Source organism: Nerophis ophidion, linkage group LG28 (assembly GCF_033978795.1).
Source record: "Nerophis ophidion isolate RoL-2023_Sa linkage group LG28, RoL_Noph_v1.0, whole genome shotgun sequence".
In the NCBI taxonomy this organism is placed as follows: Eukaryota; Metazoa; Chordata; class Actinopteri; order Syngnathiformes; family Syngnathidae; genus Nerophis; species Nerophis ophidion.
This window is the reverse complement of record NC_084638.1, coordinates 11,301,379-11,316,922: the sequence shown is the minus strand read 5'-3', so window position 1 is coordinate 11,316,922 and position 15,544 is coordinate 11,301,379. Positions and strand designations below refer to the sequence as shown.

General features: G+C 37.7%; 1 protein-coding gene across 6 annotated transcripts in view; it reads right to left on the bottom strand.

Moving 5' to 3' along the window:
• Positions 1-15,544, bottom strand: part of chd8 (chromodomain helicase DNA binding protein 8) — a 141,281-nt gene that overhangs the window by 50,414 nt on the left and 75,323 nt on the right. For all 6 annotated transcript variants that reach the window (XM_061890571.1, XM_061890574.1, XM_061890573.1 and 3 more), the window contains 2 exons: positions 7,215-7,505; positions 487-707 (listed from right to left, as the gene is read on the bottom strand). In XM_061890571.1, the coding sequence (XP_061746555.1) occupies positions 487-707; positions 7,215-7,505 (512 nt within the window). The remainder of the gene's footprint in view (positions 1-486; positions 708-7,214; positions 7,506-15,544) is intronic.

The window sequence follows — 15,544 nt, the reverse complement described above, 5'->3', positions numbered from 1 at the left end:
TTGTGCGCTAACAATGGAAATTGAAAAGAGACCGAACTAATCCAATAAGTGGTAGTCAACATCAGAGCGGCTTCACGGTGGCAGAGGGGTTAGTGCGTCTGCCTCACAATACGAAGGTCCTGCAATCCTAGGTTCAAATCCAGGCTCGGGATCTTTCTGTGTGGAGTTTGCATGTTCTCCCCGTGAATGCGTGGGTTCCAAAGACATGCACCTGGGGATAGGTTGATTGGCAACACTAAATTGGCCCTAATGTGTGAATGTTGTCTGTCTATCTGTGTTGGCCCTGCGATGAGGTGGCGACTTGTCCAGGGTGTACCCTGCCTTCCGCCCGATTGTAGCTGAGATAGGCGCCAGCGCCCCCCGCGACCCCAAAAGAGAATAAGCGGTAGAAAATAGATGGGCAACATCAGAGCGAGAAGGAGGGTTTTGAGGAGTTGGGGGATGAAAAACCTCAAGGTTTTTTCCCCCTCATCCATCTCTACGTACCCGTAGACGAGCAGATGTTTTTCCACGCGGAAACAGTCCGTGCGTCCGTAACCCACTCCACTGTGACGATCCGAGCGTCGGGAAGAACGAGAGTGTCTGGAATTGGCAGGTGGGTACTCTTCGTCACTGTCCGCGTCAGACAGCTCGCCGCCCTCTCCTCGCAACGTGGAATACTGACGCGTCTGCTTGCGTACTCTGGGAGTGTCGATCACCAGCGTGTTCTAAGGAGGGACATAAGATCAACATTCATCTATGTGGTGGTCAAAACTTTACATGTACCGTATTTCCTTGAATTGCCGCTGAGGCGCTAATTAATTTAAAACATCTTCTCACTCCGGCATTTACCAAAGGCATGCGGTAAAAGTAAGCATGCGCTAATTATTTTAAAACCTCTTCTCACTCCGGCGTTTACCAAAGGCATGCGGTAAAAGTAAGCATGCGCTAATTATTTTAAAACCCTCTTCTCACTCCGGCTTTACCAAAGGCATGCGGTAAAAGTAAGCATGCGCTAATTATTTTAAAACCCTCTTCTCACTCCGGCTTTACCAAAGGCATGCGGTAAAAGTAAGCATGCGCTAATTATTTTAAAACCTCTTCTCACTCCGGCGTTTACCAAAGGCATGCGGTAAAAGTAAGCATGCGCTAATTATTTTAAAACCCTCTTCTCACTCCGGCTTTACCAAAGGTATGCGGTAAAAGTAAGCATGGGCTAATTATTGTAAAACCTCTTCTCACTCCGGCGTTTACCAAAGGCATGCGGTAAAGGCAAGCATGCGCTAATTATTTTAAGACCTCTTCTCACTCCGGCGCTTACCAAAGGCATGCGGTAAATTTAGGCCTGCGCTTATGAATTTGAGTGTGATGTAAGGATACCATCACAAAAGGCACATTTAATTAAAAAAAACGTCTTACCTTTACTTATAAATGAAGTCCATGCGCAGCTCCTTCTGATCAAAAGCATCGATAACTTGTTTATAGAAGTCTTCCTTATCTTTCTTGTGAAGTGAATTATATTTATATAGCGCTTTTTCTCTAGTGACTCAAAGCGCTTTACATAGTGAAACCCAATATCTAAGTTACATTTAAACCAGTGTGGGTGGCACTGGGAGCAGGTGGGTAAAGTGTCTTGCCCAAGGACACAACGGCAGTGACTAGGTTGGCAGAAGCGGGAATCGAACCTGCAACCCTCAAGTTGCTGGCACGGCCACTCTACCAACTGAGTTAAACCGCCCCTTCAGTTTTAAAAGTCTGTCTGGATGGAGATCTTCCTTTATTACCTCCTGCTTCGATTGAAAGTCCAGTTTGGAAAACTGTTTTGTTTTGGATATGTAATCCTCCATGTTAGAGGGAAAAATAAAGGATCGCCGCTCACTCTTGCTGCTTGTTGTCACTTCTTCTGCAGCCGAGTAGTCGCAAGAAGGATCACTAGCGCCCTCTACTACCAGGAGGCGGGAGTCATTTAATGACTCATATTTGACACACGCAGCTACGGTATATTAATAAAACATAGCTGCTTACTGTTCTTTTTAGCATATTCAATAGCTTGGACCTTAAAACCTACTGAATAGCTCTTAATCTTCTTATTATCATGCAATTTCAAATTAATAAAATCAGCCTCCTCCATTTTGAAAACAATGACAGGCGAAGTGTCACTCGTGACGTGACGAGTTTGACCCAGTGGAAAATCTAGGCATATGCTAATTATTTTGCAAAACGAGTTTGACTCAGCGGAAATTTTAGACATGCACTAATAAAAATAATATTTTGCGAAACGAGCTTCACCCGGCGTCAATCCTGAGCCGGCGGTAATGCTTAGCATGCGCTAATTATTTTGCGAAACGAGTTTGACCAGGTAGTAATTCTAGTCAGGCGCATACTATATACCCGGGGGCAATTCAAGGAAATACGGTACTTGTGAAGAACATAATGTCATGGCTGTCTTGAGTTTCCAAACATTTTTGGAGCACATACTTGTTGGTCACAAACAACATTCATGGAGTTTGGTTCTTTTATGAATTTATTATGGCTCTACTGAAAATGTGACTTGGTCAAAAGTATACATACAGCAATGTTAATATTTGGCAAGTTTCACTGCAATAAGGCGCTTTTGGTCCCCATCTACAAGCTTCTGCTTGAATTTTTGACCACTCTTGACAAAATCGGTGCAGTTCAGCTAAATGTGTTGGTTTTTCTAACATGGACTTGTTTCTTCAGCATTGTCCACACCTTTAAGTCAGGCCATTCTAAAACCTTTATTCCAGCCTGATTTAGCCCTTCCTTTACCACTTTTGACGTGTGTTTGGGGTAAATTTTCTGGGTATTGTGGCCAAACAGCTCAATTTTTGTTTCATCTGACATCACATGGATAAAGGTAAGACCTTCTGGAGGAAAGTTCTTTGGTCAGATGAAAGCAAATTTGAGCTGTTTGGCCACAATAGTTTCTGTTTAGAGGAGAAACGGTGAGGCCTTTAATCCCAGGAACACCATTCTCCCCGCTAACTCACCAGTGCCTCAATGGAAATGCCCCCCTCTACCTCAAAGAACTACACACCCCCAAATCCTCCACACAACACCTCCGCTCCAAACAGGCTAACCTACTCCAACCTCCAAGGACAAAGCTACGAACAATGGGAGACTGGGCTTTCTGCTCCCAGTCTGTGAAACGCTCTCCCTGACCACCTGAGGGCATCTCAGACTGTGGATTCTTTTAAAAAAGGCTGAAAAACCCTTCTTTTTTAAAAAGCCTTTTTGTAGATATATGCTTACTAGTTCTACTTATTAGGCTGTTCTAGTTCTTATATTTTATTTATTTTTATTATATTTTTATTTTTCAATACACTGTAGCACAGTGGTTCTCAACCTTTTTTCAGTGATGTTTTTGAATCAAGTACCCCCTAATCAGAGTAAAGCATTTTTGGTTGAAAAAATTAGATAAAGAAGTAAAATACAGCACTATGTCATCAGTTTCAGATTGATTAAATTGTATAACAGTGCAAAATATTGCTCATTTGTTGTGGTCTTTTTTAAAATATTTAGAAAAACGAAGATATAAAAATAACTAAAAACTTGTTGGAAAAAAAAAAAGATTCAATTATAAATAAAGATTTCTACACATAGAAGCAATCATCAACTTAAAGTGCCGTCTTTGGGGATTGTAATAGAAATCCATCTGGATTCTTGAACTTAATTCTAAACATTTCTTCACAAAAAAAGAAATCTTTAACAATATTTATGGAACATGTCCACAAAAAAATCTAGCTGTCAACACTGAATATTGCAATGTTGCATTTTTTTTTCCCCACAGTTTATGAACTTACATTCATATTTTGTTGAAGTATTATTCAATAAATATATTTATAAAGCATTTCTGAATTGTTGCTATTTTTAGAATATTTGAAAAAAATCTCACGTAGCCCTTGGCATACCTTCAAGTACCCCCATTTGAGAACCACTGCTGTAGCACTTTGAGGTTGTTTTCTCAATATAAAGTGCTTTTTACAAATAAAATCTATTATTATTATTCCTACCGTCAAGCATGGTGGTGGTAGTATCATGCTCTGGGTCTGTTTTGCTGCCAATGGAACCGGTGCTTTACAGAGAGTAAATGGGACAATGAAGAAGGAGGATTACCTCCAAATTCTTCAGGACAAGCTAAAATCATCAGCCCGGAGGTTGGGTCTTGGGCGCAACGGGACAAAGACCCCAAACACACGTCAAAAGTGGTAAAGGAATGGCTGAATCAGGCTAGAATGAAGGTTTTAGAATGGCCTTTCCCAAAGTCCTGACTTAAACGTGTGGACCAGGGGCGTCGCCAGACATATTTCACTGGGGCACGGGACTAGAGATGCGCGGTTTGCGGTCTCATCCGCGGATAAACCGCGGGTCGGGCGGGTGACGTGACGAAAAATTTGATTTTAAATAGATTCGGGCGGGTGGCGGTTGAACCATTCGGAAATATTTGATATAAATGGTTCAGGGATCGGCAACCTTTACCACTTAAAGGGCGGTTTTGACCCGTGTCACAAAGTAGAGAAAACAATAGGAGCCGCAAACATTCTCGCGGGTATCTGCTGGTGGTCACCCAGTTAACAAGACTTAAGGCAGGGGTAGGGAACCTATGGATCTAGAGCCAGATGTGGCTCTTTTGATGAATCTTAGCTGACATTGCTTAACACAGGGCTGTCCAAAGTGCGGCCCGCGGATCATTTTTTAACGGCCCCACGGCACATTTTAAGAATACAATCAAAAACATAAAAAAACCCATAAAAAGTGGTATAAAAGAGCCAACAGGTGAAATGTAACAAGAAACTGTTGCAATGCTTACTCTAATAACACAAAGCTGCCTTGCAGGCTGTTTCTTTCTTTAAAAAATAATAATGAATCAAAGTCAATGTCACTTTGAACTATTGACCTATACAAGGCTTCGATCACATCACATTGAATATTCCACTTTGAGATATTTTGGGGGGGAAATGTTGCATATTTTGTGTTTTGGCATATAAAAAACTGAGCTGTTTTTTTTTTTTTTTTAAAGAAGGGCCTAAAACAAACAAAACATAAACAACAATAAAACTTAAAATTGACGGATATGTCTCAAGTTGATCTCGGGATTATTGTGCTAAAAGTAAACAGTAAAAAAAAAAAAGTATAATTAATTTTTTAACACTTTAATAAATAGGACACTTTTGGACCCCCAATTATTTTTGTGTGCTTTGTTTTTAAGTGTCATTGCTCCAAAAATAATAACGAATCAAATTCCAAAATTAAGGCTCCAATTATTATATAATCTCCAATATCACACCTAAAAAAGTTATTGGGTGAAAATACTGCATATTTTGGGTTTTTTCCATTTTTTTTTTCTAATGTTGATCTAGAGATTTAAAACTTGCATAATAATAAAAATTAGAATACTGAATAATGACACATTTTTAATATTTTTTTGGACCAAAACCCTTTGGGGTCCCCGGGATCATAACTGAGTTGCAGGCCTAAATGTATATTTTTTATACATATATTGTATTGGTTTTTAAAATAAAAATTATGAAAATAACCCCCGCTTGCTCTGATTTTTCAGTGTGCTGTGGACACCCCTGGCTTAACACGATAATTATGAATAATTCCGCTAGTAAGCACAGAGCTAAAATTAACGTCGAAAATACAAAACATTCTCATGCATTTTATCCATCCATCCATTTTCTACCAGACTTGTTCAAGAAGTCGCATTAATGGTAAGAAGTATTTGATTTATTATTGGTTAACTTCAGAATAAGAATGTTATTAAAACGAATAAGGGATTTATTATACTCTAAACATGTTGGTCTTACTTAAAAATGCACACATTTAGTTTTACTCAGTGTTAAAAAATATATGGCTCTCACGGAAATATATTTTTAAATATTTGGCTTTCATGGTTCCCGACCCCTGACTTAGGGCGTGCTATGAAACCATTGCCTTTGACGCCTTCTACTACATGTATAAACTGCATGCCAGTCCAGCAAAATGTTGCATGTGGCTTCCGCAGACACACGTACACAACTGAGAGGCATACTGGGTGACACAGAGTACACTGATGGTTGTGATATAAACAACTTTAACACTCTTACTAAAATGCGCCACACTGTGAAGCCACACCAAACAAGAATGACAAACACATTTCGGGAGAACATCCTCAGTAACACAACATAAACGCAACACAATAAATACCCATAATCCTTTGTATCTATGACTATTCCTGATTATATTATACACCCTGCTAGCACCAAACCCCGCCCCCCCGGTGCATTGGTAAGGTGGGCGGGGTTGGGGGTGTAAAATATATTCAGGAAGACTCATGGATGCAAAGGATCCTGGGTATTTGTTGTGTTGCGTTTATGTTGTGTTACTCTGAGGATGTTCTCCCGAAATGTGCTTGTCATTCTTGTTTGGTGTGGCGCATATAAGTAAGAGTGTTAAAATTGTTTATATCACAACCATCAGTGTACTCTGTGTCACCCAGTATGCCTTTCAATCTTGTACGTGTGTTTGTGGGAGCTGCATACAACATGTTGCTGGACTGGCAAACGGTTCGTACATGTTGTAGAAAACGTCAAAGTCAATGTCTTCACAGCACGCACTTATTCTCGATATCTGGATAAGCATCAGCAAACAGTCGTGAGAATGTTTGCGGCTCCTATTGTCTTCTGTACTCTATAAAACGGGTCAAATTAGATCTATGAGTGGTAAAGGCTGCCGGGCGGTTGTGGTGTTGACAAAATGTTGGTTTGGGTGGATGGCGGGTGGATGACGACTTTAGTGATGCGGTTGCGGATGATATAATTGCCTATCCGGGCATCTCTGGTGTGGACAATGCTGATGAAACAAGTCCATGTCAGAAAACCAACACATTTAGCTGAACTGCACCAATTTTGTCAAGAGGAGTGGTCAAAAATTCAAGCAGAAGCTTGTGGATGGCTACCAAAAGTGCCTTATTGCAGTGAAACTTGCCAAATATTATCATTGCTGTATGTATACTTATGACCAAGTCACTTTTTTAGTAGACCCAAAATAAATCCATAAAAGAAGCAAACTTCATGAATGTTTTTTTGTGACCAACAAGTATGTGCTCCAATCACAAAAAACAAGAGTTGTAGAAATAATTGGAAAGTCAAGACAGCCATGACATTAAGTTCTTTACAAGTGTGTGTACACTTTTGACCAACAAAGTTGACAATAAAAGATCATCACTGTACTTTGCGGTTGAGGATGTCCATGTCTATGTCGGCTTTCTTGGCCCACTTCTCCCAGAATTCCGGGTCATCGAGGGCGATGTCGTTACGGTTCTCTGAGGCCACAAAGCTGGCCTTTGAGAAGGTGGAGCCCTTGCCCTCGCTCTCGATGGTGATGGTGGTGGCTCTTCGCTGGAGGATCTGGTCGATGTCTTCCTCGCAGAAGCGACTGCCCTCATCGTTCTCGTCCATGATGGCGGCATAGGCTCCCTTCCTCAGCAAGTCCTCAATCTCCTTCTTGGAAAACTGCTGGATCTGTTGAAGTGACACAAAAATAATTTAGCGACAAGTGGAAGCTGGATATACGAGCCTCTTTCCATTTGCAAACTTTTAGATCGAGCCTAATGTTAAAAGTTAAAGTACCAATGATAGTCACACACACACTAGGTGTGGCGGAATTATTCTCTGCATTTGACCCACCCCCCTTGATCACCTCCTGGGAGGTGAGAAGAGCAGTGGGCAGCAGCGGTGGCCACGCCCGGGAATCATTTATGGTGATTTAACCCCCAATTCCAACCCTTAATGCTGAGTGCCAAGCAGGGAGGTAATGGCTCCCACTTTTATAGTCTTTGGTATGTGACTGTGTGTGAACCATGTCTCCGTATACGATTCATTCATTCATACATTTTGGGTCCTGCCTGCAGGCAACACGCAGGTCAGAGCATTTTTGGGGAGACAGAGACCCTTCACCTCAGCCTTTTGACATGTTATGTCCACTTTGCTAACTCAATAGGGGTCCCACAAACACAAAAGACCAGCATGGAAAGGGTAGTGTATAATAGACTGTATTTATGTTATTCACATGTGAATAATACTGTAAAATAGACTGTATTTATATTATTCACATGTGAATAATGCTGTAAAATAGACTGTATTTATATTATTCACATGTGAATAATGCTGTAAAATAGACTGTATTTATGTTATTCACATGTGAATAATGTTGTGTAATAGACTGTATTTATATTATTCACATGTAAAAAAAAATACCCAAATGTTTGTTGTCTATTGTGAGCAAACTGTTATTCATGTGAGAATAATGCTGTATAATACTGTATTTATATTATTCACGTGTGAATAATGCTGTATAATACTGTATTTATGTAATTCTCATGTGAATAATGCTGTATAATACGGTATTTATATTGTTCACATGTGAATAATGCTGTATAATGGACTGTATTTATGTTTTTCACATGTGAATAACGCTTTATAATAGACAGCATTTATATTATTCACACATGAATAATGCTGTATAATAGACTGGATTTATGTTATTCACATGTGAATAATGCTGTATAATACTGTATTTATATTATTCACATGTGAAAAATGCTGTATAATACTGTATTTATATTATTCACATGTGAATAATGCTGTATAATAGACTGTATTTATGTTTTTCACATGTGAATAACGCTGTATAATAGACAGTATTTATATTATTCACATGTGAATAATGCTGTATAATAGACTGAATTTATGCTATTCACATGTGAAATATGTTGTAAAATACACTATTTATATTATTCACATGTGAATAATGCTGTATAATACTGTATTTATATTATTCACATGTGAATAATGCTTTATAATAGACTATTTATGTTTTTCCACACATGAATAACACTGTATAATAGACAGTATTTATATTATTCACATGTGAATAATGCTGTATTATAGACTGGATTTATGTTATTCACATGTGAATAATGCTGTATAATACTGTATTTATATTATTCACATGTGAAAAATGCTGTATAATACTGTATTTATATTATTCACATGTGAATAATGCTGTATAATTGACTGTATTTATGTTTTTCACATGTGAATAACGCTGTATAATAGACAGTATTTATATTATTCACATGTGAATAATGCTGTATAATAGACTGAATTTATATTATTCACATGTGAAATATGTTGTAAAATACACTATTTATATTATTCACATGTGAATAATGCTGTATAATACTGTATTTATATTATTCACATGGGAATAATGCTGTATAATAGACTGTATTTATGTTTTTCACATGTGAATAACGCTGTATAATAGACTGTATTTATATTATTCACATGAAAATAATGCTGTATAGACTGAATTTATGTTATTCACATGTGAAATATGCTGTAAAATAGACTGTATTTATATTCACATGTGTATAATGTTGTATAATACTGTATTTATACTATTCAAATGTGAATAATGCTGTGTAATACACTGTATTTATGTTTTTCACATTTGAATAACGCTATATAATAGACAGTATTTATATTAATCACATGTGAATAATGCTGTATAATAGACTGAATTTATGTTATTCACATGTGAAATATGCTGTAAAATACACTATATTATTCACATGTGAATAATGCTGTATAATACTGTATTTATATTATTCACATGTGAATAATGCTGTATAATAGATTATTTATGTTTTTCACATGTGAATAAAGCTGTATAATAGACAGTATTTATATTATTCACATGTGAATAATGCTGTATAATACACTGTATTTATGTTTTTCACATAATAACGCTCTATAATAGACCGTATTTATATTATTCACATGTGAATAATGCTGTATAATAGACTGAATTTATGTTATTCACATGTGAAATATGCTGTAAAATACAATATTTATATTATTCACATGTGAATAACGCTGTATAATAGACAGTATTTATATTATTCACATGTAAATAATGCTGTATAATAGACTGAATTTATGTTATTCACATGTGAAATATGCTGTAAAATAGACTGTATTTATATTATTCACATGTAAAAAAATACCCAAATGTTTGTAGTCTATTGTGAGCGAACTGTGGTGCTGAATTTTTCCCAGGGATCAAAAAGTAGTGAAGTGAAGTGAATTATATTTATACAGCGCTTTTTCTCTTGTGACTCAAAGCGATTTACATAGTGAAACCCAATATCTAAGTTACATTTAAACCAGTGTGGGTGGCACTGAGAGCAGGTGGATAAAGTGTTTTGCCCAAGGACACAACGGCAGTGACTAGGATGGCGGAAGCGGGGATAGAACCTGAACCCTCAAATTGCTGGCACGGCCACTCTACCAACCGAGCTATACCGCTATAAGTACTTTCTGTTCTATTCTAAAGTTAAGGGTTTTTATGATTTCTGATAATTTGTGAGAGCACCAAAGGGACATTTGTGTGTTCGCAGGTGTTGGCAGTGCAGCACATGCAGAGGACAGCAGCGTTGTCTTTTTCTTTTTCTTGTTTTGGCTTATTAAATAAAAAGTTGATCTATCACCCCGCGTTATGTTTTTATATATATATATATATATATATATATATATATATATATATATATATATATATATATATATATATATATATATATATATATATATATATATGTATGTATATATATATATATATATATATATATATATATATATATATAATACAGTGTAACCTTCACTAAAATATGGACTTTTGTCGATAAACTCAGGAATTTTGTCCCTGCACACATGATTACTATAAATATGACAAATGTATGATCCTGTAACTAATTTGTATCGGATTAATACCCAAATGTGTGGTATCACCCAAAACCAATATAAAGCCTCCAAACAACAGGAGAATAAGTGATTATTGCATTTTAACATAAGTGTAGATAGAACGTGTTAAAAGAGAAAGTAAGCAGGTATTAACAGTAAATGAACAAGTAGATTAATAATTCATTTTTTTGCCACTTGTCCTTAATAATTTTGACAAACAATATAATGTAAAATGACACAATATGTTACTGCATATGTCAGCAGACTAATTACGAGCCTTTGTTTGCTTACTTAGAACTAAAAGACAAGTTGTCTAGTATGTTCACTATTTTATTTAAGGACACAATTGCAATAATAAATATGTTTAATGTACCTTAAGATTTTTACTTAAACAGCACAAAATAATAGGTAGATAAATTACACAATATGTTACTGCATATGTCAGCAGACTAATTATGAACCTTTGTTTGCTTACTTAGAACTAAAAGACAAGTTGTCTAGTATGTTTACTATTTTATATAAGGACACAATTGCAATAATAAATATGTTTAATGTACCTTGAGATTTTTTCTTAAACAGCACAAAATAATAGGTAGATAAATGACACAATATGTTACTGCATATGTCAGCAGACTAATTATGAGCCTTTGTTTGCTGACTTAGAACTAAAAGACAAGTTGTCTAGTATGTTCACTATTTTATTTAAGGACACAATTGCAATAATAAATAAGTTTAATGTACTTTAAGATTTTTTCTTAAACAGTACAAAATAATAGGTAGATAAATGACACAATATGTTACTGCATATGTCAGCAGATTAATTAGGAGCCTCTGTTTGTTACTTAGTAATAAAATAGAAGTTGTCTAGAATGTTCACTGTTAAATATGGTGAATAAACACGACGTCTATTCTGGTTCACAACTTTTAATCAACTGCCGCACAGAGGAAAAACCGGAAACACTTTTTCCTTCCCGCCAAACAACACTGCGCATGCGTTAACCCAGTATATGGAGAAACATGTTAACAATCTCCCTATCTTTTATATAAAAAAAATAAATAGCACATGTTTCTTAAGAACAAATACATGTCTTTTTAAACAACAGAAACAATACAATCAACACATGTTTCTTAAGAACAAATACATGTCTTTTTAAACAGAAACAATACAATCAACTTAGGTAAGAACCCATTTTCCTTCACTCAATGCTTTCAAAAGCATCAAGGGTGATGCCCCCTTTTTCGTAAGACAGTCAGCCAGTTGAGCTTTTGTTGCTGACCAAAGTACCTTTTGTATTTTTTTGTTGTGAATAAGTTCTTTGATGCCACTTATATCTAACCGAAGCCTTTTCTCTGTTACCTGTTTTGTTGATCGAAGAGCATCATAGAGAGAATGATTATCAGTCACACAAACTAACGCTGGAGCATTTAGACCAGCGGTGCCAGTAGTGAGCTCAGAATAGAGGGTGGCAAGAAACACTGCATTGTCTATTCCATCCGACATGGCCAGAGTTTCTCCGGCAAGGGTGCTTCGCACCACACGTCGAATTCTCTTGGACTGCCAGAAAAGGGGGGAGAATTTACCTCCTTCTCCCATTAGGGTGATCAACATGCCCCCTTGTGTACCTCCATCAGGAAGATTTCCTAATGAAGCATCGCTGAATACAGTTAGGTTTAAGGCAGTATCATTTCCCAAATGTTGAAATTTTAAAGTCACTTTTTCAGCTTTAAGTTTACGAACTAACTTATTAGCATTGTGAATGGATTGCACAGTCGCATTCTTTAGACTAGATGCCAGACAACAAGAATCAAACATTACGTCAGGTCTTGTCTGTTTTGCAACCCAGAGTATCTGTCCTATTTTTGATCTGAGTTGTTCTTTTTCTGTTTCATTAAGAGGAGCATCTCTTTCTAGAGCACGGACTGGCTGTAAGTGAATGGGGTGCAGACTTTCAATGTAGCTGTGCTGATGCAACTGTACAGAATCATTAACAGTTTCAATATCCATTCCCAAATAGCAGAAATTGTCATGTTCCTCACGTCCCACTTGGAACTCAGACTTCAGTTTAGGGATCACATTTTCTGAAAAGTTTGATGAGCCTGCCCACATAAAATCATCTACATGACATGCGAGTACACCTGTCACTGTGTTTTCATCATCCAGCCAATAAAATACTGCTGGGTCTACCTGTGACACTTTACCGCCTGTGCTCAGCATGATTTCCTTCACCTTGTTGTACCAGTAGAGAGATGCATCAGCAAGTCCATACACACACTTCTTTAGTTTCCAAATAACCCCTTTACAGTTAGCTTCTGGAGGAGGGTTGACATAAATGTCTCTCTACAACTCCATACCCTGTAAAAAGGCAGACTTAATGTCCATGGAATGGACTTCCCAATGATTTTGACAAATGACACTTAGCAATAGCCTTAGAGATTCAGAAGCACAGGTTGGTGAATCCTTTTGTAGATTTTTTAAATGAAGTTCTTCAAACCCCCTTGCTACAAGTCTGGCTTTGAGTACAATACCAGTGTCACTTTCTTTGAGACTACAGACCCACCTAGTGGAGATACACTTTTGTCCTGTATTTTCAGTCACTTCAAAAACATTATTGCTTTTCCAGCTTTCTATCTCTGCCTGTTTGGCTGCATCAAATGATATGTCTTTTGTTATGAGTACATCAGCCTCCCCGACAGCTGACTCAGTGTTAAGATGCTGTACACACGACATGTCAACAGCCTCTTTTAGTCCAGTACTGCCATCCGGCTCAATATGCTGCACATTATACCAGTTTTTATAGGTTCCTGTTGCTTTACCTGCTCTACTGAGTACTTTAGCCCTACATGTTACACTTGTATCTCTTTTCACGTAAGTTACAATCTGTCCTGTTTTAAACTTCACATTAGAAGCAGGGAGAAGATTATCACAGGCACTGTGATTCATTTGAGGTGCATCACTTTGAATTACACCTTCACTTGTGTTTCCCTCTCCATCACTGTCATGTTCACTTTCACTGTCTGTGTTTTTTTCATTATCTGAGCTACATGATGGTATGTGTAAAGCATCTGTGTCACTATCAGCGGTTATGTTCTCTTCATGTTTTTCACATCCTGTTTCAGTGTGAACTTTACTTTGTGTAATTTCCTTGTCTTTAATCTGTGTGTGCACCTTATTAAGTCGTGAATGATGAACTCTAACTAGAATACCTCCATGTCTTACAAACACAACAGCTCCATCTTGACCAATCACCACTCCTGGTCCCTTCCACTCTGCACTATCTCCTCGTTTATAGTAAACCTTTTCTCCTGTGTCATATTTTTCATCTGTGTGTCTAAGCTGTTTTCTTAATGCCCTTCTTATCCTCTCTGAACATTCAACTTCAGTAAAAGCCTTCCTTGAGGCATGCAGAGCTGATATGTGTTCTCCTACTCTTGTGCTCACTGTAGTGCCCTCTAGTGCAGGTAGCTCATTTACCAATACATTGGGAAGATTAGGATTTTGACCAAATACCAGTTGATGTGGACTATAACCATGTACACTGTGCATGCAGTTCTTAGCCATTAAGCCCCAGTCCAAGGCAGTACTCCAGTCACAATCTTTTTCGTGTTTAACTTTCTGGATGATGTTCGTGAGTGTCTGATTATGACGTTCCAACAGTCCGTTGCTCCATGGGCTGTATCCTGCGGTTGTCTTGATCTCGATATTGAAGTTTTCTGCCATGTCCCTGAACTCTACATTGTTAAATTCTCCTCCGTTGTCACTGAAGAGCTTCTTGGGAGGACCATGGACACTTATCCATGTGTGGATGAAAGAGTTGACAATTACAGAAGATTTCTTGGTTTTCACAATATTTCCAGCGCTGAAACGTGTGAAATGGTCCATTATATGTAAATACCAAATGCCTGACTCAAGCTCGTGCAGGTCCACCGCCACAGTTTCATTGTATTCCGAAGCAAGAGGCAAACCAACAGCTGGCTTTGGCTTTGTCTTGCTATATCTTTGGCATGTGTGACATGCATCCACTATTTGTTGCAAAATATTGAGACAGTCCTGGTCTTTGTTCCCTGAACTTTGAATTAGCCTATGCAGGCGATCTGCTGATGCATGGCCAAATTGTCTGTGAAGTTTGAGGAGAACCTTGTTCTTCTCGATTGTGGACACGTTTTCTGTTACAATCAGGACTTCATCTTCAGCACATAAATCTTGAATCTGATATTCCATGTCATCTTTGTCTCTTATGTCTACACAGTAATGTCCTGAGCTGGTAAACTGAAGAGGTATCTGCTGCTTAAACATCACTACCCTGTCGTTTTCTATGTCTAACATAGTTCCTGCCTTTTTTAATGATGTTTTACTCAGCAGGAGTGGAATATTGACTTTGACAACCTCTGTCTCAATGTTACATTTTGTCCATCCTATTTTAGCAGGTAGATGCACTTTTCTGGTGGAATGAATCACATTTCCATCTCCAAAACGAAACATTCTGTTGCTAGACCTTTCTGTACTTCTTAGCTTATTTACCTGCTTTTCATTGAGATTATGTACAAAACTTTCAAGCCACTTTTCTCCACACACTGTGCGAGTGCAGGCGGTGTCTATGATCGCTGAGCTTGCTGCTTCAGTCATAAAAATCTCAGCTTTAGACTGGGGATCATTCGTTAACAGCGTGATATTAACTTCGTCCAAATTGTCATTTTCAGTCAATCTTACTTGTTCGTGCTTTTTGTGCGGGCAGTCCTTTGCCCAGTGGCATGTGCTT